Here is a 27,295-nt window from a genome sequence, read left to right on the forward strand (position 1 = left end):
CAGTTATCACCCAGTTTCTGTGTGTAAATCCCTCAGATCCTTCCTAAATCTCCTTCCTTTCACCTTTTGCCAATGTGCTCTTTATTTTCCTTTTCCTGGAAAGAGAATCTAATTAGCTATCCCTTTCACCTCTCATCAAATTATCTACTTCTATCCAATCTCCTCTCGGTCTCCTCCACTCCAAGAGAAACGAAGTCCAGCCTGCCCAGTCTCTCCCCATTATGAAAGTCCTTCGGCCCTGGAAACATCCTGTACTCTCCCTTGTGCAATCACACCCTTCCCATGGTGTGGGGATCAGAAATGCACTCAGTACTCCAAGCACAGCAGGTGACTATGTTCATCGTGTAGACGGTACATTGAACTCTTGACTGGCCTTTGTGAATTGAGGATTGTTAGCAGGTGACGCACGTGTTGCAGGGTACCCACTCCTGAACTCTTCTGAGGCACAGGATTTATGTGGCTGACAGCAGGTAGACAATCTCTCAAGAGTATTGATAATGTCTGCCTTGTGGTTCGTGGTTGTCACCTTTTTAGAGGTTTGTGTCGATTCGGTACATCACCAACATCTTCGACAAACTACAGATGCAGATGAGTAGGCTGACTGGCTGCATCATGGCCTGGTATGTAAACACCAGTGCCCAGGAGTGGAAAGGCTACAGGAAGTGATGTATCTCTATTTCATCACAGGAAAAGCTCTCCACACCACTGAGAAGATTCACATTAAACATTGCCACAAGAAAGTAGGTGCATTATCAAAGACCCCCACCATCCAGACCATACTCTCTTCTCACTACGACCATTAGTCAGGAGATACAGAAGCCTCAGGTCCCACACCACCAAGTTCATGAATAAATATTACCTTTCAACCATCAGGCTCCTGAACCTATGTGGGTAACTTCACTCACCACAATGAGCATCAGGTCCCACACCACCAGGTTCAGGAACAGTTATTACCCCACAACCATCAGGCTCCTGAAACAGTGTGGATAACTTCACTCACCACAATGAGCATCAAGTCCCACACCAGCAGGTTGAGGAACAGTTATTACCCCACAACCATCAGACTCCTGAACCAGTGTGGATAACTTCACTCACCACAACTCTGAACTGATTTATGACCTACAGACTCACTTTCAAGGATTTTACAACTTATGCTCTCAATATTTTTTTTCTTTATTTGCACAATTTGTCCTTCTTTTGCACATTGATTGTTTGTCAGTCTTTGTTTATATATAGATTTTCAGAAATGTTATATTATTTCTTTATTGTCATTCATTTATTTAATATATCAGGGTAGTACATGGTCTCATATATTTACTTTCTTTCATTATGTGCTGAATGAGGACAATCAAGGTCTTTGACAATGATTGTTCTTGGTGTATTTTTTACAGTAGTGGTTTGTCATTGCCTTCTTCTGGGCAGTGTCTTTACAAGACAGGTGACCCCAGCCATTATCAATACTCTTCAGAGATTGTCTGCCTGGTGTCAGTGGTCACATAACCAGGACCTGTGATCTGCACCGGCTGCTCGTGCGACCATCCACCACCTGCTCCCACGACTTCACGTGACACTGATCGGTAGTGGGAGGATAAGCAGGTGCTACACCTTGCCCAGGGGTGATCTGCAGCCTAATGGAGGGAATGAGTGCCCCACAGTTCCTTTGGTAGAGATATATCTCCACCATCACCCGATACTTTCATAATACATTTTAATTTGACATTAACATTGTGATGCCACAGCTAGTGTTGTTGAGTGTACAAACTAAGCAATTATATACAAAGCAAGTAGGTCCTTTGAATATTCTCCCTGTTTCCTGGATTCAGATCTTGTGATTTGGCATCTTGGAATGGCATCCTGGTATAAAGTCATGTTCGATCACACACAACACACAAAGAGATCATGTTTCAAATCCTGAAGGGTATCAAGCATCTTCTCTGGAGGGAAAGGGATGGACACCTCACATTGAATAAGTGTGGGAGTGTGGAGGGAAGATAGCTGGAATGCAGTAGAACGAGGGAATGAGGGTGGCATGTGATTCAAGAGATGGCAGACACTGGAGTCTGGAGCGGCAAGCTGGAAGCACTCATTGGTTCGAGCAGTGTCTGAGGAGCGGAGTAGGACCCTTTGATGTTTCAGGGCGAAACCCTACATCTGGACTGAAATAATGGAGAGAGAAGAAGGGAAAAGAAGGGAAATATGAGAGAAGCGCCAGGTGGTTATGGACAATAGTGGTCTCAAAGGACAGACTGCAAGTGCCAGGGAAGGGAACAGGGATGCAGCATGGAGATAGTGCAGATAGGAACCAGTTAAGGGAGGGATGATGGTCCGGAAAGGTGAACCAGTTGAATAGGTATACAGGTGAAGGGCAAACAGAACCAGGGGTGATCGGCATATGGAACCAGGTGAGGGAGTGGTCAGGAAAGGTGAACCAGTTGAATAGGTATAAGAGTGATGAGCAGATGGAACCAGGCGAGGGAGATAAATGAGTTTGGACAATGAGTTTGCCCTCAAATATTGACAATACATTCATTTTCATGGATGCTGCCTGACCTGCTGAGTTCTTCCAACATTTTGTTTGTGTTTCTTTGGATTTCCAGCATCTGCAGAATCTCTTGTGTTTATGTTTTGTGCGTGTTGTCAAGATTTTTGACATTTGCAGAATCTCTCACATTTAACGTCACAATTAATGTGTGATGTATCTGATATTCCCCTTTGCTCTTGCCCAAATGACTCCTCTTAAAAAACATTTGTGGGATCTTGTGTTAAGCTCTGATGGCTTAATGACCAGTAGGAATTAATCTTGAGATGTGAGCCATTACAGGGGTGACTGTGTTTGCTGCTGAGTCCATGGAGTCATGCAGTATCCCTGAAGGAAACAGAAAGCAGGACGACTGTAAATTAAACTCTGGTTAACCTATATGGTGAATAACTATTTCAAACTAGTTTTTAATTAGTCAAAGGAGAAATGACATTGTGAGTCCTGTTTGTGAAGCCCAATCTCCAGTGACTCCACTGAGGGTTGAGATATGTGAGCACTGGAGCTGGGCAGCATCCCACATGTGGAACGGACCGCTGGTCGAAGAATGACAACGTCATGCAACCATAAGGCACAGGAGCAGAATTAGGCTATTCGGTCCATTAAGTCTGCTCCACCACTCCATTATGGCTAATTTATTGTCCGTTTTACATCCATTCCGCTGTCTTTCCTCTGGAACTTTTGATGCCTTACTAATCAAGAACCTACCAACCTCTTCTTTAGCATTCCCGTTGACCTAGCCTCACAGCGATCTGTGACAAGGGATTACACAGATTCATTAGCCTCTGGCTAGAGAAATTCCTCCAGATTTCTCTTCTGAAGCGATGCCCTCTGGTCCGAGGCTAGCCCACTATAGGAAACATCCTCTCCACAGCCACTTTATCTGAGATTTTCAATATTCAATAGGTTTCAATGAGATCCCCCATTTCAATTAAGCACAGGCTAAAAGCCATCAAATGGTGTGTACTGAATATTTGTTATATTTGAGTAATCTTGTGTATGTGCATGTATATATATATATATATAGAGAGAGAGAGAGAGATTATAGATAGATAGATATTTAATCAACCTATATATAGGGATTGCATTCATCGTCATGGTACCATGTGATACATGCACACCACGCTAAAAGCAAACTTGAAATTAGACCTGCATTCCAGACTCATGAGTCTTCCTTTGAATTACTTTAATGTTTTGAAATTACAAAACGTGACATGCAACAGTGCTCATACATTAACTCTTTCATTCCTGGGATCATTCTTATGAACCTCCTCTGGACCCTCTTCAATGCCAGCACATCCTTTCTTAGATAAGGGCCCAAAATTGCTCACAATGCTCCAAGCTCGGTCTGACCAATGCCTTATAAATCTTTAGCATTGCATCCTTGTTTTTGTATTCAAAGGAACAATATCTCCAAGGAGCTATGCCCAGCATCTGCTGGAAGAATGCAGATAAACTGGAAATTGAGAGATTTAAGAGTATAAGTACAGGAATCTGAGATCCAGAGGGACTTGGAAGTCCTTGTGCAGAACACCCTGAAGGTTAACTTGCAGGTTGAGTCAGTGGTGAGGAAGCCAAATGTGATGTTAGCATTCATTTCAAGGGGTTTAGAATACAAGAGCAAGGATGTGATGCTGAGGCTTTATAAGGCACTGGTGAGGCCTCTCCTTGAGTATTGCAAACAGTTTTGGGCCCCTCATCTTAGAAAAGATGTGCTGGCATTGGAGAGGGTCCAGAGGAGGTTCACAAGGATGCCAGGAATTAAATGGTTATCATATGAGGAACGTTTGATGGCTCTGGGTCTGCACCCGCTGGAATTCAAAAGGATGAGGAAGGATCTCATTGAAACCTTTCGAACGTTGACAGGCCGAGACAGAGTACATGTGGAAAGGATGTTTCTCATGGTGGAAGAGTTTAGGACAAGAGGACACAGTCTCAGGAGAGGGGACACCCTTTTAAAAGAGAGATACAGAGAAATTTCTTTAGCCAAAGAGTGGTAACTTTGTGAAATTCGTTACCACATACAGCTGTGGGGTCCTGGTCATTGGGTGTATTTAAGGCAGAGATTGATAGGTTCTTGATTGGACATGGCATCAAAGATAATGGGATGAAGTCAGGGAACTGGGTTTGAGGAGGAGATTAAAAAAGAATCAGCCATTACTGAATGGCGGAGCAGACCCGATGGGCCAGATGGCCTAATTCTGCTCCTATGTCTTATGGTCTTATGGGTCATTGGAGCTGTAAAGAGTTATGATACTGCACTGCCTTTAACTTTCTGCAAGCACTTTTATTTGTTTAAACCATAACATATACTGTAAGTAGGAGAAGGAATAGATCACTCAGCCCATTGAGTGTTTTGATCATGGCTGATTCTCCCCATAACCTTTGATGTCTTTACTAATCAAGTTTCTAATTCTCTCTCTGTCCAGCTCGCTGGTCTGACTGATGATGGAGCGGTTCCTCTTCTCCCTGCTGGTGCTCAGCCTGGCCGTGAAGGCCCAACTTTGCCCGAAGCGCTGCATCTGCCAGAACCTCTCGCCTTCCCTCGCCATCCTCTGTGCCAAAACCGGGCTGCTCTTCGTGCCGCCGTTAATCGACCGGAGGACAGTGGAGCTGCGGCTGACCGATAACTTCATCACCACGGTGAGGAAGAAAGACTTTGCCAACATGACCAGCCTGGTGCACCTGACCTTGTCCAGGAACACCATCAGCCAGATCATGCCTCACACATTTGCAGACCTAAGAGTTCTCCGTGCCCTGCATCTGGACAGCAACAGGCTGACCACGGTCAGACCCGAGCATTTCAATGGTCTAGTAAACCTCCGACATCTCATCCTCAGCAACAATCAGTTGCATTATATTTCTGCCAACTCCTTTGATGACTTTGTTACGTCTCTTGAAGATCTGGATCTTTCCTACAACAACTTGCAGAATTTGCCCTGGGAAACTATTGGGAAAATGACAAACGTCAACACTCTTAGCTTGGACCATAACCTGATTGACTTTGTCCCAGAAGGAACGTTTTCCAATCTCCATAAGCTGGCCCGACTGGACATGACATCCAATAAACTTCACAAGTTGCCCCCCGACCCCTTGTTTCTCCGGGTCCAAATGTTTGCGAAGACAAAGGGCTCTCCACTCTCGTCTCTTGTTCTCAGCTTCGGTGGGAACCCACTCCACTGTAACTGTGAACTGCTCTGGCTGAGACGCCTTACCCGAGAGGATGACCTGGAGACTTGCGCCTCGCCACAGCATCTAATGGGCAAATACTTCTGGTTCATTCCTGAGGAGGAATTCACCTGCGATCCCCCACTGATCACTCGCCATAGCTCCAAGATCTTCGTCATGGAGGGCCAGAGGGCCATCCTGAAATGCAAGGCGATTGGGGACCCTGATCCGTCCATTCACTGGACCTCACCAGAAGGGCGTCTTATCTCCAATTCAAGTCGAGCCACCACCTATGAGAATGGTACACTGGAGATCCTGATCACCACCCCTAAGGACACGGGGACGTTCACCTGCTTTGCTTCTAATGCTGCTGGAGATGCTATGGTTGAGGTGGAGCTGATTGTGAATCCTCTCCCCCATTTTGCTAATAGCACTAATAACATCAAAGAACCAGATCCTGGTTTGTCGGACATCACCACCTCTGCCAAGTCTGGTTCTCCTCCTGCTGGAAATGAGACAAAGGCTCCACAGGACAAGAAGGTCACAGCAACTGACCTGACCTCCTCTTCAGTCCAAATCCGTTGGCCGTCTCAACGTCACGTGCCCGGCATCCGTATGTACCAGGTCCAGTACAACAGCTCTTTCGATGATGTCCTCGTATACAGGTAACGCAACACTGACCACTGTTCTCGTGCCCAGAAAGGAATCACATTTGAACATTTAATGTAATACCAGAGAATTGTTGTGAGGGGCTGTGACCTTGAAACGTAATGTATAAACTTGTGTAAAGCATCTGAAGCATGTGAACTCTTCTTTGACTGTGGGAACGTGAACTGGCCACTAACATTTAAACCAGCTAGATTTAATTAATATGATTTTTATAACTTATGACTCCTTTTACATTCCCGCCATACAGCCAGTGAGAGGCATTTTGTACATTTAATATCAATGGCAAGACTTCAAGATTCAGAATTGTTTCATGTCAATTCCTGAACACAAATGTAAAAGAGAACAAGATAATTGTTACTTTGGAACCGATGCAGCACATCAAAACACAATAAAAGACAACAATAAATATACACAAGAAATATAGATACATAGGATAACTAATGTACATAAGTTGGATTGTTATGTCGCTAAAGTGACATAACTCGGCTCAGGAATTTCTGTACATTAGGTGGCTCTGATAGGAAATGATAAAGTAGTGGAGGGGTGGGTTAGTTATCTTTACTGCTTCAGGAAAGCAACTGTTTTGGAGTCTGGTAATCCTGGTGTGGATGCTACAAAAACTCCACCCTGATGGGAGCAACACACACAAAATGCTGGGGGAGCTCAGCAGGCCCAGCAGCATCTATGGAAAAGAGTACAGATGGCGTTTCGGGCTGAGACCCTTCATCAGGACTGGAGAAAAAAAGATGAGGGGTAGAGTTAAAAGGTGGGGAGAGGGGAGTGACGCTATCATGACTAGGAAGAAGGTTCTTGGGAAACTGAAGGGTCTGAAGGTAGATAAGTCACCTGGATCAGATGGGGTACACCATGGGGATCTGAAAGAAGTGACTGAAGAGATTGCGAAGGCATTAGTAACGAGCTTTCTAGATTCCCTCCTCCACTTTTTAACTCTACCTCTGACCTGCTGAGCTCCTCCAGCATCTTGTGCGTGTTGCTCGGATCTCCAGCATCAGCAGATTTTCTCTTGTTTGCGATTGGTCTTCTCTGATAGGAGTGGGACAACCAGTTCATCAGCAGGGTGGGTGGTACCCTTTATGATATTGCTGGGCCTCGTTCTAGCACCTCTCTGTATTTATGTCCTTGATGACAGTAGGCTAGTGGCAGTGAGGCATTGGGCAGTTTTGACCACCCATTGTAGAGTCTTCCTGTCCACTGCAGTGGAGTTCCCGTGCCAGGCCGTGATGCACTTTGTCAAGATGCTCTCTATTGCACATCTGCAGAATGCAGTGATTATTGTTGTGCATTGTCCAGCTCTCTTCAGCCTCCTCAGAAAGTAAAGGCATTGATGGTGAAAGCATGTAGACTTTTTCCCAGAGAGAAGGTATTAAAATCAAGATGTTATAGGTTTAAGATCAGAGGCAAGAGATTTTAAAGGGACATTCGAGGCTGTCTCTTCACATAAAGAATGGTGCATATTTGGAATGAGCTGCTTGGATTAACAGTTGAGACAGGCACATCAGCAACATTTACCTGATAAGTGCATGGAGACGTAAGGGCCGGAGATTAATGAGCTTTCCTGCTTGGGACAATGAATAGTTGTGTAAGGCATCCATTTGCAGGAGTTTGAAACTGCTCGCAGTTTAGGATGAGACTGGCAAGTGAGATACGAGCTGTTATCAGTTGAGGTGCTCCACTTGGTGCATTCCGATACAAAGTTAACTTCCAGTATTTCTTGGAGCTTGGGATGGTCTGACGGAACATGGAGTTAAATGTGTTGAAAGAATAAGTAAATTTAGGGGTGTATAGCCCGATGGGAGTTCGGGGAGTTGGGTTAAGCACAATAGGCAGCGATTCAAACAGAGAGAGGAGAAATGGGTTAAAAATTCTATATCTGAATGCACAAAGTGTCAGAAATAAGGCGGATGAGCTTGAAGCCCGGGTGCTAATGGGTAACTATGATGTTGTTGGGATAACGGAGACATTGCTGCAGGGAGATCAGACCTGGGAAGTGAATGTACAAGGGTATACATGCTATCGTAGGGACAGAAATGTGGGCAGAGGGGGTGGGGGTGGCCCTGTTGGTGAGGAATTAGATTCAGTCCTTTGCAAGAGGGGACATAGGGTCAGGAGAAGTAGAATCTGTGTGGATAGAACTGAGGAACAGTAAGGGCAAAAGGACCCAAATGGGTGTTGTCTACAGTAGCATGGATATTGGGTGCAAGTTGAATAGGGAGTTAACATTGGCATGTGGCAAAGGTAATGTCACAGTAGTTATGGGGGATTTCAACATGCAGGTGAACTGGGAGAATCAGGTTGGCGCTGGACCACAGGATAGGGAGTTTGTAGAGTGCCTACGGGATGCATTCTTGGAACAGCTTGTACGAGAGCCGACCAGGGACAAGACTATTCTGGATTTAGTGTTATGTAATGGACAGGATTTGATAAGCAATCTCGCAGTAAAGGAGCTATTAGGAGGTAGTGATCATAACATGATAAGCTTTTATCTGCAATTTGAGAAGGATAAGGGCAGCTCGGAGGTGTCAGTGTTGCAGTTGAACAGGGGAAACTATGGAGCCATGAGGGAGGAGCTGGCCAAAGTTGACTGGATGGATATCCTAGCAGAAAAGACAGTGGAACAGCAGTGGCAGGTATTCTTGGGAATAATGCACAAGGTGCAAAATCATTTCATCCCCCAGAGAAGGAAGGATTCAAAGGGGAGAAAGGGGCCACTGTGGTTGACAAAGGAAGTCAGAGATTGCATAGAATTAAAAATAAAGGAAATATGATAGAGCTAAGGTGAGTGGGAGGACAGATGATTGGGAAGTTTTTAAGGAACAACAGAACTTAACTAAAAAGACAATATGGGGAGAAAAAATGAGGTACTAGCCAGGAATATAAAGGAAGATAGCAAAAGCTTTTTTAGGTATGCGAAGAGAAAGAAGATAGTTAAGAACAATGTTGGGCCCTTGAAGAAGGAATTGGGTGAAATTATTATGGGAAACAGAGAAATGGCAGAAGAATTTAATGAGTACTTTAGATCTGTTTTCACTAAGGAAGACACAAGCAATCTCCCAGATGTATGGATGGGCCAAGGACAAAGGGTAACAGAGGAAATGAAACAGATTGACATTAGGAAGGAAATGGTGATGAGAAGACTGATGGGATTGAAGGCTGACAAATCCCCAGGTCCAGATAGTCTGCACCCTAGGGTACTAAAGGAGGTGGCCCTGGAAATTGCAGATGCATTGGTAATCATTTTCCAATGTTCCTTAGATTCAGGATCATTTCCTGAGGATTGGAGAATGGCTAATGTTATCCCACTTTTTAAAAAAGGAGGGAGGGAGAAAACAGAACTATCGACCTGTCAGCCTGACATTGGTGGTGGGAAAGATGCTAGAGTCCATTATTAAGGATGAAATAGTGGCATATCTAGATAGCAGTGATAGGATTGGGCTGAGCCAGCATGGATTTACCAAGGGTAAATCATGCTTGACTAATCTGTTGGAGTTTTTCGAGGATATAACCAGGAAGTTAGATGGGGGAGATCCAGTGGATGTAGTGTACCTCGATTTTCAGAAGGCATTTGATAAGGTCCCACATAGAAGATTGGTGGGTAAAATCAAAGCTCAGGGCATCGGGGGGGAAGACATTGACATGGATAGAAAACCGGTTGGCAGATAGAAAGCAAAGGGTAGCGGTGAATGGGTGTTTCTCGGAATGGCAGGTGGTGACTAGTGGGGTGCCATAGGGCTTGGTATTGGGACCACAGCTGTTTACCATTTACATTAACGATTTAGATGAAGCCATTGTAAACAACATCAGCAAATTTGCTGATGGTACTAAGCTGGGTGGCAGTGTGACATGTGATAAGGATGTTAGGAGAATTCAGGGTGACTTGGATAGGCTGGGTGAGTGGGCAGATACTTGGCAGATGGCGTTTAATGTGAATAAGTGTGAGGTTATCCACTTTGGGAGTAAGAACAGGAAGGCAGATTATTATCTGAACCGTGTAGAGTTGGGTAAGGGAGAAATACAAAGAGATCTCGGAGTCCTTGTTCATCAGTCACTGAAGGTGAATGAGCAAGTACAGCAGGCAGTGAAGAAGGCTAATGGAATGTTGGCCTTTATTACAAAGGGAGTTGGGTACAAGAGCAAGGAAATCCTCTTGCATTTGTACAGAGCCCTGGTGAGACCACACCTGGAGTATTGTGTACAGTTTTGGTCTCCAGGGTTAAGGAAGGACATCCTGGCTGTAGAGGAAGTGCAGCGTAGATTCACGAGGTTAATTCCTGGGATGTCTGGACTGTCTTACACAGAAAGGTTAGAGAGACTGGTCTTGTACACGCTGGAATTAAGGAGATTGAGAGGGGATCTGATTGAAACATATAAGATTATTAAGGGATTGGACAAGATAGAGGCAGGAAGTATGTAAGTATGTTCCAGATGCTGGGAGAGTCCGGTACCAGAGGGCATGGTTTGAGAATAAGGGGTAGGTCATTTAGGACAGAGTTAAGGAGAAACTTCTTCTCCCAGAGAGTTGTGGGGGTCTGGAATGCACTGCCTCGGAAGGTAGTGGAGGCCAATTCTCTGGATGCTTTCAAGAAGGAGCTAGATAGGTATCTTATGGATAGGGGAATCAAGGGATATGGGGACAAGGCAGGAACAGGGTATTGATAGTAATTGATCAGCCATGATCTCAAAATGGCAGTGCAGGCTCGAAGGGCCGAATGGTCTACTTCTGCACCTATTGTCTATTGTCTATTAAGTTGAATCAAAGTTCAAAGTACATTTATTATCAAAGTATCCATATTATAATCTTGACAATCTTGAGATTTATCTCCTTACAGGCAGCCACAAAACAAGGAAACCCAATAGAACCCTGCTGCACGGGGGCATTGGAGGCTTTGAAGTTGGTGTGCAATGTGGCCACGGATGATTGTCTTGGATGTTTCTCTTGCAATTGTTAGACCCCATTGGATATTGATAACGTAAGATGCCGCAGACCCATCTCCCTTGATTGGTGTGGTGACAGACAACGAGGCAGTTGTAGCGAGGGCCCCCATGCTAGTCTGCTGCTGCAGTCAAGGCAAGGCCACGCCAGAGGCCGTGTAGCACACTACCGAAAAATGTACCATCAATATAAACGCCAAAGAGAGGGCGCATATTAGAGCAACATTTAGTGGGAAGTTGGAGGATTGGGAAGCTTTTAAATACCAAACGAAGACAGCTAAAAGAAGGTAAAGACAGAATACAAAAGTAAGCTCGCCAATAATGTTAAAGAGGATAACAAAAGTCTCTTCAGATGCATAATGTGAAAAACAGAGACGAGAGAGGATATTGGACTGCTGGAAAATGATGCTGCAGAGGTAGTAATGGGGGAACAAGGAAATGGTGAATGAACTGAATAAGCATTTTGGATCAGCCTTCACTGTGGAAGTATGGTGGAAATTCCATGTGTCAGGGGGCATGATGTCTGTGAAGTTGTCATTACTAGGGAGAAGGTTCTTGGGAAACTGAAAGGTCTGAAGGTAGATAAGTCACCCACACCTGATGGTGTACATCATGGGGTTCCTAAAGAGGTATTTGAAGAGATTGTAGAGGCACTAGTAATGATCTTTCAAGAATCACTAGATTCAGGAATGGTTCTGGAAGACTGGAAAATTGCAAATGTCACTCCACTCTTTAAGAAGGGAGAGAGGTAGAAAAAAGAAAATTGTAGGTGAATTAGTCTGACCTCTGTGGTTAGGAAGATGTTGTAGTCAGTTATTTCAGGGTATTTGGAAGTACATGATAAAATAGGCTGTAGTCAGCATGATTTCCTTAAAGGAAAATCTTGCCTGACAAATCTGTTTGATTTCTTTGAAGAAATAGCAAGCAATAGACAAAGCAAATCAGTTGATGTTATGTACTTGAATTTTCAGAAAGCCTTTGACAAGTTGCTACTCATGAGGCTGCTAACAAAGATATGTGTTACAGGAATGATTCTAGCATGGATAAAGTAGTGGCTGATTGGCAGGAGGCAAAGAGTAAAATAAAGGGAGCCTTTTCTGGTTAGCTACTGGTGACTAGTGGTGCTCCACGGGGGTCTGTGTTGGGACTGATTCTTTTTATATCATATGTCAATGATTTGGATGACAGAATTGATGGTTTTGTTGAAAAGTTTGCAGACAATATGAAGATATGTGGAGGGTCAGGTAGCTTTTAGACTACAGAAGAGGCAAATTAGGAGAATAGGCAAAGCAGTGGCAGATGGAATACAGTGTCAGGAAGTATATTGTCATGAACTTTGGTAGAAGAAATGGAAAAGTTGACTATTTTCTAAGTGGAGAGAAAATACATAAATCTGATGCACAAAGGGATTCGGCGTCCTTCTGCAGGATTCCCTAAAGGTTAATTTCCTTTTTCTTTTTCAATATTTTTATTAATTTCTTACATAAAAGAATACAGAATACAGTAAGATATATAATATATCAATTACAATATATTTAAATCACAGATGAAGTGTAATTACCCCATATCCATATAAATTAAATTTAAACATAAAATGGAAAAGAAATTATCTTATTATACAAAAAATCTAAACCCACTATCAGAAAAAAATAGCTGTTTGCTTAAAAGAAAAGAAAAGGAAAAAACTTTTACATATAGTAAAACATGTTATTAGCCAACATCTGTGCCTAACAGCAAATCAAAGATTTTGAAAGTAATTTAAAAAGGTCCCCGCAATGTTAAAAAATCTTGTCTAGGTTCAGAAATTGAACAGTGAATCTTCTCTAAATTTAAGCATGACATAACATCGTGTAACTAATGAGTATGAGTAGGCGGAGTGGCATCCTTCCACTTAAGCAATAATGTCCTCCTGGCTATAAGAGAAATAAAGGCCAAAATATGCAAATCATGAGTCTCCAAAATAATATAATTTCCTCCAACAATACCAAATAAGGCAGTCAAAGGGTTTAAAATTTACTTTAAAAAGCATCAAAAAAATTTGAAATACTTCCTTCCAATATTTTTCAAGACTCAGACAAGTCCAAAACACATGGATTAGTGATGCTTCTCCATTATTACATCTATCACAATAGGGAGATATATCTGAATAAAAACGAGACAGCTTATCATTAGACATATGGGCTCTATGAACCACTTTAAATTGTAGAAGGGAATGATGGGCACATAATAATGAGGTGATAACCAATTTAAAAATTTCATTCCGAGTGTCCTCAGAAACTGAAATCTGTAAATCTTGTTCCCAAAGATATTTAATTTTATCTAAAGGAATATTTCTAATTCCCAACAACATACCATAAATATTAGATATAGATGCATTATGGAAGGGTTTCAAATTAAAAATTATACCAAGTAAATTCTTATCTGGACTTTTAGGAAATGTATGTACAAATCTCTAATTTGTGAATATCGAAAAAAGTGGGTTTTGGGTAGGCTATACTTAGCTGATAGTTGTTCAAATGAAGAGAGACTATCTCCAAAAAACAAATCCTGAAAACATATAATACCCAATCTATTCCACTCTTTAAAAACTACATTAGTCATAGAAGGTTTAAAAAAAAGTTAGAAAAATTGGACTTGAACGTGAAAAACTCAATAAACCAAAATATTTTCTAAATTGTATCCAAATCCTCAAGGTGTGTTTAACTACAAGATTACTAGTTATATTACTTAAAAATAAAGGAATTGAGGATCCGAGAAGAGAAATGATAGAAAATGTATTAATAGAGTTAGCTTCTAAAGAAACCCAGACCGGACAGTCCTCTTGCTTAATATAATATAACCAAAACATAAGATTCCATATATTGACTGCCCAGTAATAAAACCTAAAATTGGGTAAGGCTAAACCTCCATTCTTTTTAGCTTTTCGAAGATGAACTCCATTTAATTGAGTAATTTTATTATTCCGTATACAAGAAGATATAATAGAATCCAAAGAATCAAAAAAGGATTTAGGAATACAAACAGGTATGGCCTGAAATAAATATAAGAATTTAGGCAAAATATTCACTTTAATAGAATTGATTTGGCCAATCAACGATAAAGAGAGGGGTGACCAACTTAAGAGTGCCTTCTTAATATAATTCAGAAGTGTAAAAATATTTTCTTTAAAAAACAATTTATAATTCCTAGCAATTATTACACCCAAATAAATAAATTGATTTCTTACAATTTTAAAAGGAAAGTTGGTATTAGCTAATACCAGATTATTCAAAGGAAAATGTTCACTCTTAAGAAAGTTGAGTTTATATCTTGAAAACTGACTACAGCAGGAGAGTAAAGAAAGAAGAGAAGGTAAAGAAGGCTCCACATTAGAAATGTAAAGCAAAAGGTCATCAGCATAAAGCAAAACTTTGTGGGTAATACCCCTCCTTAAGATACCAGTGATATCATTAGATTCCCGGACAGCAATAGCTAAAGGTTCTAAACCCAAATCAAAAAGCAAAGGACTCAAAGGACAACCTTGTTTAGTTTCACGATGAAGTTTAGATGGTTTAGAGTACTGGGAGTTATTAAGAACCTGAACGGAGGACAATAAGTAAAATAATTTAATCCATTGAATAAAATCGGGTCCAAAGTTAAATTTTTCTAAAGTTTTAAATAGATAATTCAATTCAACCTGATCGAAAGCTTTCTCAGCATCTAAGGATATCACACATTCTGAAATCTCTTTAGAAGGAGAATAAATAACATTTAATAAACTATGAATATTAAAGTGGGAGTATTGATTTTTGATAAATCCAGTCTGATTATCAGAGATAATAGATGGCAAAATATTTTCAATCCTACAAGCCAAAAGTTTAGATAAAATATTAGTATCAACATTAAATAAGGAAATAGGTCTATTGGAATAGCATTCAATTAGCTTCATAAAGAGATTGTGGCAACTTACCTAATTTGAAAGAATTGGAAAGGACTGAATATAAATGAGCTGTAAGCAAAGAGGAAAAAGTCTTATAAAACTCTCCAGAAAATCCATCAGGACCCGAAGCCTTCCTGAAGTGCAAAGAGAGAACAACCTCGGCACTTTCCTTATAAGAGATAGGTTGATCCAACAATTTTTGAATATCATCAGAACGTGTAGGAATGTTAATTGATCTAAAAATTATTCATTAGAGTATTAACTTCAGGAGGATCAGAACTATAAATTTTAGAGTAAAATTCTCTAAAAGCATCATTTATTTATAAATCATCAGATGTTTTATCACCATTAGCTTTACAAATTTCTTTAATTTGATGTTTAACTATAAAGGTCTTTAATTGGTTAGCTAATAGTTTACCCGTTTTATTTCCATGAACATAAAACTGATCTTCATCTTTTAAAATTTCCATTTCAATTGGATAAGTTAAGAGCAGTGGTATTTAGTTTTAATTTCAACAGGTCTTTTATATAAAACAGGATCTGGAAACAAAGCATATTTTTGGTCTAATTGTTTCCGATTGAGTCCTCAATTTCCAGAGTCTGGTCTGACACCAACCTACACACATATACACACACACACACACACACACACACACACACACACACACACACACACACACACCACTCCCTTTGCAATTCTTGCTCATTTATTTCTCAATTCCTACAAAAACATTGTTCACGTTTACATTTACATTATTTATTATTATATTGTAATTTGCCCTTTACTGTGCCTATTGTCTTGTTTATTAATTATTGTACTGTCTTGCACTGTTTTGTGCACTTTATGTAGTCCTGTGTAGGTCTGAATTCTAATGTAGTTTCATGTAGCACCATGATCCTGGAGGAACATTGTTTCATTTTTACAGTGTACTGTACCAGCAGTTATGGTTGAAATGACCATAAAAAGTGCCCTGACTTGGTGAAGAAGGCAAATGCAAAGTTAGCGTTCATTTCAAGAGGACTAGAATATAACAGCAAGGATGTAATGTTGAGACTTTATGAAGCACTGGTGAGACCTGACTTGAAGTATCGTGAGCAGGTTTGGGTCTCTTGTCTTGGAAAATATGTACTGAAACTGGAGATTGTTCCAAAGAAGTTCACAAAAACAATTTCAAGATTGAAAGGCTTGTCATATGAAGAGTGTTTTATGGCTCAGGACAGATGCACTGGAGTTTAGAAGAATGAGGGGTGACCTAATTGAAACCTATCAAAAGGTGAAAGGCTTTGATAGAGTGGATGTGGAGAGGATGTTTTCTATGGTGGGGGTGTCTAAGACCAGAGGGCACAGCCTCGGGATATATGGGTATCCCTTAAGGACAGTGATGAGGAGGAATTTCTTTAGAGGTGAATCTGTGAAATTTGTTGCCACAGTCAGCTGTGGAGGCCGAGTCTTTGAGGCAGAGGTTGATAGATTCTTGATTGGATGCGGGGAGAAGGCAGGAGATTTGAGCTGAGAGGGAAAATGGATCAGCCATGATGAAATGGCAGAGCTGACTCGGTGGGCCAATTGGCCTAATTCTACTCCTATATCTTATGGTATTTTGGACTAATTTGTGGGACTTGTGTGACTATGTTTTTTGCTCACTATTTTGAATGTGCTGTGTGTGTTTGTTTTGCACCTTGGTTTCAGAGGAGTGCTGATTCATTCAGCTGTATTCATGCGTGGTTGAATGATAATTAACCTGAATTTGAATTTCAATTTGATTTGAATAAAGACCATCAAACACCCAATATGCAGGGGTAAAAAAAAACAAATTGTGCAAACAACAGAAGCAAGCAAATAACCGGGAGTGAGTTCTGTGGTAGCCATTCGTTTGTCTAAGGTTTGAATGACACAGGAACAGAGAGTACAGTACAGTACAATGCAAAGTTACAGGGAGTCTGGGTCAGTGGGTTGGGTTCAATGCCTGCCTTTGGGCAAGTGACTAAGGGGATCAATGAACAGAGGCTTGACTTCTTCCCTCTGAGGGGTGAGGAAAGAAGAGGATAAAGAAGCACCCTCGTCACACCCAAGCATCTTCCCAGGTAGGGTTAGTTGTTTATTTTATTCAGTGATACAGTGAGGAATAGGCCCAACGAACATCTCACCATTCAGCAACCAACACCCCCCCCCCCCACCACCAATTTAACCCTAGCCGAATTACAGGACAATTTACAATGACCAATTAATGTATTTGGACTGTGGGAGGACACCCATGCAATCACGGGGAAAACGTACAAGCTCCTTTCAGGCTGCGGCGGGAAATTGAACTCAGGTGGCTGATACTGTAAAGCGTTGTGCTAACCGCTACACCGCGGTGCCGTTCCACAGTCGGTGGGATCCAGCAGCAGGTCCATTGTCCCAGGGACTGAGGGTGGGAAATGTGAGGCCAACCAAACAAAGAAGCAGGCAAAGAGTTGCCAGCAGAAATGGTAGGTAGGGACATGGAAAAATGGAGTAGATGGGCCTTAGGGCCTTTTTCTGTTCTGTAGTGCTCTGTGACTCTCAACCTGATCTGGTCAACAGCAACAAGCCTTCTCTGTCCTATAGGACACTCCACATCACTAATGGGATCACATCCTGCAGCCTTTCCATGCAGTTCACTATTCTGGCTCGCGTAGTTCATAAATAAAAGCATCCTACACTGGCTGCAAAGCCTGCCCTACCAACAGACTGCTCCTGAGGGGATTTGATATGGGGAGAGGCAGAAAACCCTTGTGAGATGTTTGGGTCACATTCTGTGTGCTAACCCACAGATCAACAGGCTGTCTCATTCCATTCCCAGCACTGCAGGTGGGCAACTCACCACTGTCTCATCAATTTCCACAACGCCGACAAGCTCTGAGATCACAGAACATTCATAAATGCATGTTCAAAGTTCAAAGTACATTTATTAACCAACTATTTATACATTATGTAACCTTGAGATTTGTCTCCTTGAAGGCAGCCACAAGACAAAAGCAGACATCCCACCTCTCCCACAAGTGCTAGGAGTCTCCTGCACATCGATAGTGGCATCCTGATGCCCACAAGTGATATACAATATCCCGGAAATTGATTTTTTTGAGAGGGAGAGGAAGCATCCTGATTGGTCTCTCTTTGTGCTAAGTAGACCTATCAGTTTTCTCTGTGGGCGGGCTTTACAGTCGACCTCAAAAATAATGACAGTGATGCTCGCTGCACTGTTTGCAAGTGACTTTTCTATTGTCCATGGTGGGTTAAAATGTAAAAGACATGTTGAGGTGAGTTTAACAGGTGTCATTCGTTCATCAGCACAGCTATTGTTATTTAAGCTAGCCGGCTAGCTGATAAGGAGCTACTCTATTGATGTCCTACATGATGAGGCCAAACTCCCTGTAGGCTTGCTTAAAGTTGTAATAGAATAAAAAAATGACTTTATGATAATATAATATAAGTACATATTTTAATGTCATGTTTCTGCATATACCCAACTGGGTTTACAGATTAGACAAGATCACTAAACAAAGTATTACATACACCCTTGGAGGTCGACTGGGACGGGGGGTGGAGGGGAGGATATGGGGCTGTGGGGGGCGGGGGTGCTACCTCCCTGAAATGAGCTTTTGCAGGGTGGGATGTCTGTAAAAGAAACCCAAAAGAACCCATTAAAAAAAGACTGACAAACTCCAAATGTGCAGAGAGCAAATAAAAACTGTGCAAACAATAAAAGCAAGCAAATAGCATTTAGAATGAAAGTGAGTCCTCAGGAACGAAGCCTGGAGCAGGCCCACAGCCTCAACCTCAGTTCAACACATAGCAGAGCATAAATCACTAGCAGTGAGCGGAACCAGCCCGATCCTTGCCTCTTTTCCAGATACCTTGCCTTTTCAATCCATCTGCCCCAGACTTTAAATGATCCAAACATTAGGTTGTTCCTCGCATGAGGACTAAGGCCCTGTCACATCTATACACGCTGAGCCTGCACCTTTCCATTACATTTCGGCCTGTACCCGACCTTTCCTAATTGGATGTAATGTGTACGCTGGCTCCTCGGCCCACTGAGTCTGTGCCAGCCGTCGAGCACCCCTTTACATCAAATACTTTATCAATCCCAATTTACTTTTCTCATATTCCCATTAACCCCACCCCTAACAGGTTCTACCCCTGACCCACACACTGAGGGCAACTTACAATGGTCAATCAACCCACCAACCCGCAGATCCTCGAAATGTACGAGGAAACGGGAAATCCACGTGATCACAGGGATGAAGAGTAAACCCCACACAGACAGTGTCTGGCACCACTGAGTAAGCCTGGGTCACTGGCACTGCTGTGACAGTGGCTACACAGGTCGATGAGCTGGTTCAGAAGGGTTATGAATGCTTGCTTTTACTAGTCGAGGCACTGAGTTCAAAAGTCAAGAGGTTATGTTGGAACTTTACAAAACCCTAGTTAGGCCACATTTGAAGTTCTGGTTGCCCCACTGTAGGAAGCGTGCAGAAGAGGTTCACCAGGATCCTGCCTGGTTTAGAGGGCATGTGCTGTCATGAGAGGCTGGACAAACCTGGGTTGTTTTCTCTGGAGCGTCAGAGGCCGAGGGGAGATCTGATGGGGGTTTACAAGATTATGAAAGGCGGAGATAGATTAGACAGGGAGTATCTGTTTCCCAGGGTTGAAATGTCTAGTACCAGAGGGCGTCCTTTGATGGTGAGGGGGGTAGGTTCAAGGGGGATGTGAGGGGTAAGGTTTTTACAGAGAGTGGTGGATGCCTGGAATGTGCTGCCTGGTGTGGTGGTAGAGGCAAATACATTAGAGGCTTTTAAGAGACATTTGGATAGGCATGTGGATGTGAGGAAGATGGAGGGATATGGATGGCGTAGTTAGGAGAGATTAGTGTTTGAGTGTTTTTAATTTGCTTTTTAGCTGCTTCAGCACCACTGAGTGGCCTGTCCCTGTGTTACTGTGTTCTATGCCCCACAGCTCCACTGATGGACTAACGCAAACAGACTGGAAAGGTGTGGACCTGTGCCACAATCTGTTGGTTTGATTGCACTTCGTGGTGAAGGCACTAAATTTGCCAGAAGTCCCTGCCGCGAGCTCAGCAGGGCTGTGTATTTGACCAGCTGGCTGACTGTAAACATTGCAATCTTCTGGAACTGAGGCTGAATGATTACCACAGAAAACCTTCAGGGTTTTTCTTCACACAAGCGTGACCTCGTTAAATCGAGTCCAACTCTTCGTGACCTCATGGTAGGGTTTTCATGGCAAGATACAGAAGTAGATTGCCAGGCCTATCTTCTGCCCAGGTTGGGACCCGGCTGGTTTGACCTCACCTGCCTTGAAGTCCAGTGCTGATGCCACTACACCAGCTGCCGACCCATATAAAACCTTGAGAGACATTGAAATCTTGACAGGCATTGAGGGTGAAAGTATCTTGCCTTGTTCCCCAGAGAGAAGGTATTAAAAACAAGATGGCATAGGTTTAAGATCAGAGGTGAGAGCTTTTTCTCATTTTTTATTGAGATACAGTGTGAAACAGGCCCTCTGGCCCTTCGAGCCTCACCGCCCAGCAATGCTCAAGTTAACTCGAGCCTAATCACGGGACAATTTACAATGATCAGTTAACCAACGAATTTGTATGTCTTTGGACTGTAGGAGGAAACCAGAGCACCTGGAAGAAACCCACATGCTCATGGGGAGGACATGTAAAGTTCTTACAGACAGCGATGGGTAAAAGGGTATTTGAGGCAGTTTCTTCGCACAAAGAGTGGTGTGCATTAAGAATGAGCTGCCTGAAATAACGGTTGAGACAGTCGCACTAGCAGCATTTACCAGATAAGTACTGTACATGGATACGAGAGGTTCAGAAAGTTATGGGCCAAATGCGAGCAGATGGGGCTAGCTCATTGGGCAATGCTGTAGCATGGATTAGATGGGCCAAAGAGCCTTCATTCAAGCTGTTATACTCCATCACTTGATGAAAAAGATGTGGTAAGTACATTTCTATTCCTGTCCTCAGTGAGCTAAGCAGAGACTATTTTCTATGTGGGGAGAGAATTCAAAAATATGAGCTGTAAAGGGAATTGGGAGTCCTTGTGCAGGATCCTCTAAAAGTTAATTTGCAGGTTGAGTTGGTGGTAAGAAATGCAAATACAATGTTATCATAAATTTCGAGAGGACTAGAATATGAAATTAATGATGCTATGTTGAGTCTTTATAAAACTCTGGTGAAGCCTCACTTGGAATATGGGGATCAGTTTTGGGCCCCTTATTGAAGAAAGGATGTGCTGACATTAGAGAAGGTTCAGCAGAGGTTCACAAAAAGGATTCCAGGAATGAAAGACTTTTATTAGGAGCATTTGATGGCTCTAGGCCTGTACTCGCTGGACATTAAAAAAATGAAAGGTGGGGGATCTCGATGAAACCTATTAACTATTGAAAGGCATTAACAGAGTGGCGAGGAGAAGATGTTTTCTATGGTTGTGAGTCTAGGACCAGAGAGCGCACCTTCGAATACGGGATGTCCATTTAAAATAGAGACAAGGAGGAACATTCTTTAGACAGAGAGTGGTGAATCTGTGGAATTCATTGCAACAGGCAGCTGCGGAGGGCAAGTCATTGTGTATATTTGCGAAGAAAAAGAATTTCAGGATTTATATTGTACACGCCTCTCTGACATTAAATGTACCTATTGAACCTATTTAACGTGGAGGTTGATAGGTTCCTGATTAGTCAAAGCGTGAAAGGCTACAGGGAAAAGGCAAGCAGACTTGATGGACAGAATGGCCTAATTCTGCTCCTCCATCTTATGGTCTCAAGGTCTATAGTCAAAAAGGCAATCCAGAAAAGTAGTCATAGTTTTCAGAGATAGATTGATACCTTGATTGGTCTAGTGGAAGGGGGAAGTGACTGGGAAAGGAGGAGGCTGGGCGTTCCCTACTGTAGTCAGTACTGGTACAATACTTCCAGAAGGAGAGTTTAGAGGCATTGAGCAACTCTGTTAAGCAGATGTGAGGCACAAAGCAACAATGGTACAGCCCAGGTCTTCGTCTTCTGTAAAGATGCATCAGGGATGGGCAAAGATGTTCTATTAATTGGCTTCCAGCACGGAGGGATTATGTGAGAAACAATTAAACTGCCTGTGGATTACTTTCTCTGTGAGTGAGAAGGTTGAGTTTGGAAAGCAAACGCTGCAGAGTGTAGAACTGAAACAAAATCCCAACTTGCTGGAGACAGTCAGCAAGTCAAACAACATCTCTCCATCTCTACTATTATTCATGCAGGAGGATACAACCACACTCTCTTCTCACTACTACCATCGGGCAGGAGTGCAGGAGCCATAGCTTCCACATCATCTTCAGGAAGACTTATTACCCTTCAATCAACAGGCTCCTGAACCAATGGGGACAACTTCTCTCATAACTACTTTGAACTGATTCCCCAACTTATGGACTCACTTTTAAAGATTCAAAGTACATTTATTATCAAAGTATATATTCAGTTTACAATCCTGAGATTCATCTTCTCCACGTAGCCACGAAACAAAGAAACACCATGGAACCCGTTCAAAGAAAAACATCAAAGCCTCAGTGCACAAAACAATCACCCAAATAGCAAAAAATGAGCAAAAACACAAAATATAAGACATCAAACCACGAAGTATTGAAACAGACCAGGAGTGTTCACTTCAGGCTGGTGTTGTGTTGCTTGTTGATTGCAGGCCACAGAACCAGTCCACCCTGATGAAAATCACACAAAATAGCAAGAAAAACAAGGAGCAACCGGAAACCAGAAACACATCATACCATGAACCGCAGAGTCCAATCCACAAAACTCTTTAATTAAACCTTGCCCAAGACCCAAGACTCACGCACCGTTGAGCAAGAAGGAGGCAGGGAGTGAGAGACCAGTCAAACGCAGGCACCTTCCTCCAGCAGTGGTGACTGAGAGTGAGAAGAGAGAACATCAAACACAGTCAGTTGGAACTGAACACCCACTCTTCAACTCTTGTTCTCAGTCTTATTTATTTATTTATTTATTTATTTGCATAATTTCTTTTTATTGCACATTGGTTATTTGTCAGTCTTTGTTTATGTGTAGTTTCTTTTGTATTTCTTTATTTTCTTGTAAATGCCTGCAAGAAAATAAATAAATCTCATGGTAGTATAAGCAGATAATAAATTTACTTTGAACTTTCATCTGTGGAATACAAACAGAATTAATATTTCAAACATTAACCTTTTATCATCCTGAGAGATAACCAAGATTTCGAGGTGGTTTGGTAGTGTAGATAGAGGAAACAGGGAGTATCTTTCTCTCAGGGTAGAAATGTCTAAAGCCAGGGGGCATGCATTAAAGGTGAGAGCAGGTAGGTTCAAAAGGGCATGTGAGGGGTAGGTCTTTCACTCAGAGAGTGGTGGATGCCTGGAAAGTGTTGCCTGGTAAGGTGGTAGAGGCAAACACAGTAGAGGCTTTTATGAGACATTTGGATAGGCACCTGGATGTGAGGAAGATGGAGGGATATGGACATGGTGTAGCTAGGAGCGATTGGTTTTTCAATTACTTTTTAGCTGATTGACACATCAATGAGGGCAAAAAGGCTTGTTCCTGTTCTGTACTCTCCCATGTTCTATGGTCTATTTACATGGAACATAGAACATAGAACTGTACAGTACAAGATCAGGCCTTCAGCCCAACATGTTATGCTGAATTAATTAGACATGTAATTTAATGGCTAACTAACCCACCCCCTTCTATGCACATAATGTCCATATCACTTCATTCTTCGAGAATTGATCTGCCAGTCTAAAAGCTTCTCGAATGCCTTCATCACCTGTGTCTCCTCCAGTACCCTTATAACATATTCCAGAGAGCCACCACTCCCTGTGAGGAAAAAAAGCTTGCCTCACACCTGTTTGAACTTGTCCCCTTGCATCTTAAATGCCTGCTCTCTAGTATTAGAAGATATTATCTCTGCAAGTGAAGTCAAGGCTAGGAGTATAAACATCCAACAATTAATCCAGAGTTCAAAATAATTTTGATTATCAAAGTACATACACATCATCATATCACCATACTCAACCAATTTATTGAATAGTAACTAGAACAGGATCAATGGAAGATCAACCAGAGTGCAGAAGACAAACTGTGCACGTGTATAAATAAATATTGAAAAGATGAGATGAAGAGTCTTTGAAAAAGAGTCCATTGGTTGTGGAAACATCTCAATGATGGGGCAAGTGAAGTTAAGTGTAGTCATCTCCTTTTGCTCAAGAGCCTGATGTTGAGGGTAGTAACTGTTCTTGAACCTGGTGGTGCGAGTCCTGAGACTCTTGTACTTTCTCCCTGATGGCAGCAGTGAGAAGGGAGAATGACCTGGGTGGTGGGGGCCCCTGATGATGGATGCTGCTTTCTTACAACAGTGGTTCATGTAGATGTGCTCAATAGTTGGGGGGGGGGGGACTTTACCCCTGATGTATTAGGATGAATCCATTACTTTTTGTAGGATTTTCCATTCAAAGGCATTGCTGTTTCCATGCCAGGCTATGAAACAGCCAGTCAAGATACTCTTCACTACACATCTATAGAAGTTTGACAAACTTTTAGATGTCATGCCAAGTCTCTGCAACCCCCTATGGAATTAGAGGCACTGCCATTCTTTCTTTGCAATTGCACTTACACATTGGGCCCAAGACAGGTCCTCTGAAATAGTAACTTCCAGGAATTTAAATTTGCTAACCCTCTCTACCTCTGATCCTCCGATGAAGATAGGCTCATAGTTCTCTGGTTTCCCTCTCTGTGATATCCATTCGGAACTCAGCAGAACCGTCTTTCCTCGGAATCTGGAAGTTGGATCATTCTGCAGGGAAACAGGCCGTGCAGCACTGAAGCAACCATCCACACTAATCCCATCTTTAGCACTTGGCCCATAGCCTTCTATGATAAGCAATTGAAGTGTTTTTCTAGACAATTAAACACTGTCAGAGACTCTGCTTCCACTGCTCTTGCAGGCAGAGTCTTCCTAATGCTCATCACTCTGTGAGTGAGAAAGGTCACTCTTAGATCCCTCTAAATGGTGATCTGAACTTAATGCACTATTCAGATGTCATTACACAGCAACACACGTAAAATGCTGGAGAACTTAACAAGTCAAGCAGCATCTATTGAAAAGAGTAAACAGCTGACCTTTCAAAACGAGACCCTCCTTCAGGATTGGAAAGGAAGGGAAGAAGCCAGAGTAAGACGGTGGGGAGGGGGGGAAGAAGTACAAGGTGGCAGGTGATAGGTGAAATGGCAGAGGGGAAGGGATGAAGAAAAGAGCAGGGAGGTTGATAGTTGAGCTAAAGAGCTGGAGAATGAGGAATCTGAAAGGAGAGGCAGAAGACCATGGACAAACGGGAAGGGGGAGGAGTACCAGAGGGAAGTGATGGTCAGGTAAGGAAATAACGAGAGAGAGGGAAACAGGGATGGGGAATGGTGAAGGAGCGGGAGGGCAACTACCCGAAGTTTGAGAAATTGATATTCATGCCCTCAGGTTGGAGGCTACCCAGACAGAATATAAGGAGTTGCTCCTCCAGCCTGAGCGTGGCCTCATCACAGCAGTAGAAGAGGCCGTGGACTGAACTGTCACAATGGGAATGGGGAGTAGAATTGAAATGGGTGACCACCAGGGGATCCCACTTTCTCAGGTGGATGGAGAGTAGCCCTTGGCAAATCAGACTCCCAATCTATGTCGTGCCTCACCAATATACAGGAGGCTATAACAGGATAAAGAAACTGAGCCCAACATAACCTCTCTGCTGCTCTATCCTGTGATCTGACGATTGAAGCCAAGTGGTTCATATCTCTTCTTAACCATGTTATCTCCTTGTGCTGCCTTCAAGGGCCCACTGCTCCTCAATACTCCCAGGACCCTCCCACTTGTGGTCTGTGTCTGGGCCTCACCAGTATTCCCAGAGTACATCACCTCAGTCTTCTCAGCACTTTTCACCAAAACATGGATATCACCCAGTAACTGCGGACCACCCTCCCCCTGCCAATAACTCTACCATTCTTCGTGTCATCAGGAACTTGCTCTATCATGACATCTTCAAGGAGCGATGCCTCAAAAAGAGGGCATCCATCCTCAAGGACCCTCATCACTCAGGACGTGCCCTGTTCTCATCGCTACCTCAGGAAGGAGGTACAGGAGACTGAAGGCACACACTCAGCAATTCAGGAACAGCTTCTTCTCCGCTGCCATCCAATTTCCGAATGGATATTGAACTGATGAACACTACCACCTCACTACTTTTTAGTTTGTATTTTGACACACATTTAATTTAACGATTTAATACACTTACTGTAATTCACTGCTTTTTCCCTGTTATTATGAACTGCATTGTGCTGCCACAAAGGCAACAAATTTCACAACATATACAAGTGATATTAAACCCAACTCTGTGCCTGATTCCTACATCCCAGATTTAAATCATTGATCAAATGGAATCTGCCCCCAGAGAATGGTTAGAGCACAGAAAAAAGTCGTGGAAGAGTACATCGAGTTATAGAAAAGGAATGGGCCATTTGGCTCATCTAGTCCATGCCAAATCTTTTAAATTGCCTGAACCAGGACCATAGCCCTCCATATCCAGGTACTTATCCAAACCTCTCTTAAACATTGAAATCAAGCTCACATGCACCACTTGCACTGGCAGCTCATTCCACACTCTCACCACCTTCTGAGTGAAGAAGTTTCCCCTCTTTTTCCCCTTAAACTGTAAACATTTCACCCTTAACCCATGACCTGTAGTTGTCATCCCATACAAATTCAGAGGAAAAAGCCTGCTTATCTATCTTGCACTCTGTTGTTCACCTGCACTGCACTCTTTGGGTGTCTTTTACACTTCAGTCTGCATTGCCATTGTTCTACCTTATTCTAGCTCAATGCACTGTGTAATGGTTTGAACTGATTAGCAGTTTGCTAGACAAGCTTTTCACTGCGTGTAACCACAATGAACCAACACCAATAACACGCAGGATGAATAGATAAACGGGTTGGATAAACATGCCA

The 27,295-nt window shown here is 42.6% G+C and overlaps 1 protein-coding gene across 8 annotated transcripts in view; it reads left to right on the plus strand.

The window, feature by feature from the left end:
* The window catches only part of LOC132402224 (leucine-rich repeat and fibronectin type III domain-containing protein 1-like protein), a 622,638-nt gene that overhangs the window by 506,792 nt on the left and 88,551 nt on the right, over positions 1-27,295 (plus strand). For all 8 annotated transcript variants that reach the window (XM_059984982.1, XM_059984980.1, XM_059984981.1 and 5 more), the window contains one exon: positions 4,966-6,369. In XM_059984982.1, coding sequence (XP_059840965.1) covers positions 4,982-6,369 — 1,388 coding nt within the window. In that variant the 5' untranslated portion in view covers positions 4,966-4,981. The remainder of the gene's footprint in view (positions 1-4,965; positions 6,370-27,295) is intronic.

Source organism: Hypanus sabinus, chromosome 11 (genome assembly GCF_030144855.1).
Source record: "Hypanus sabinus isolate sHypSab1 chromosome 11, sHypSab1.hap1, whole genome shotgun sequence".
In the NCBI taxonomy this organism is placed as follows: Eukaryota; Metazoa; Chordata; class Chondrichthyes; order Myliobatiformes; family Dasyatidae; genus Hypanus; species Hypanus sabinus.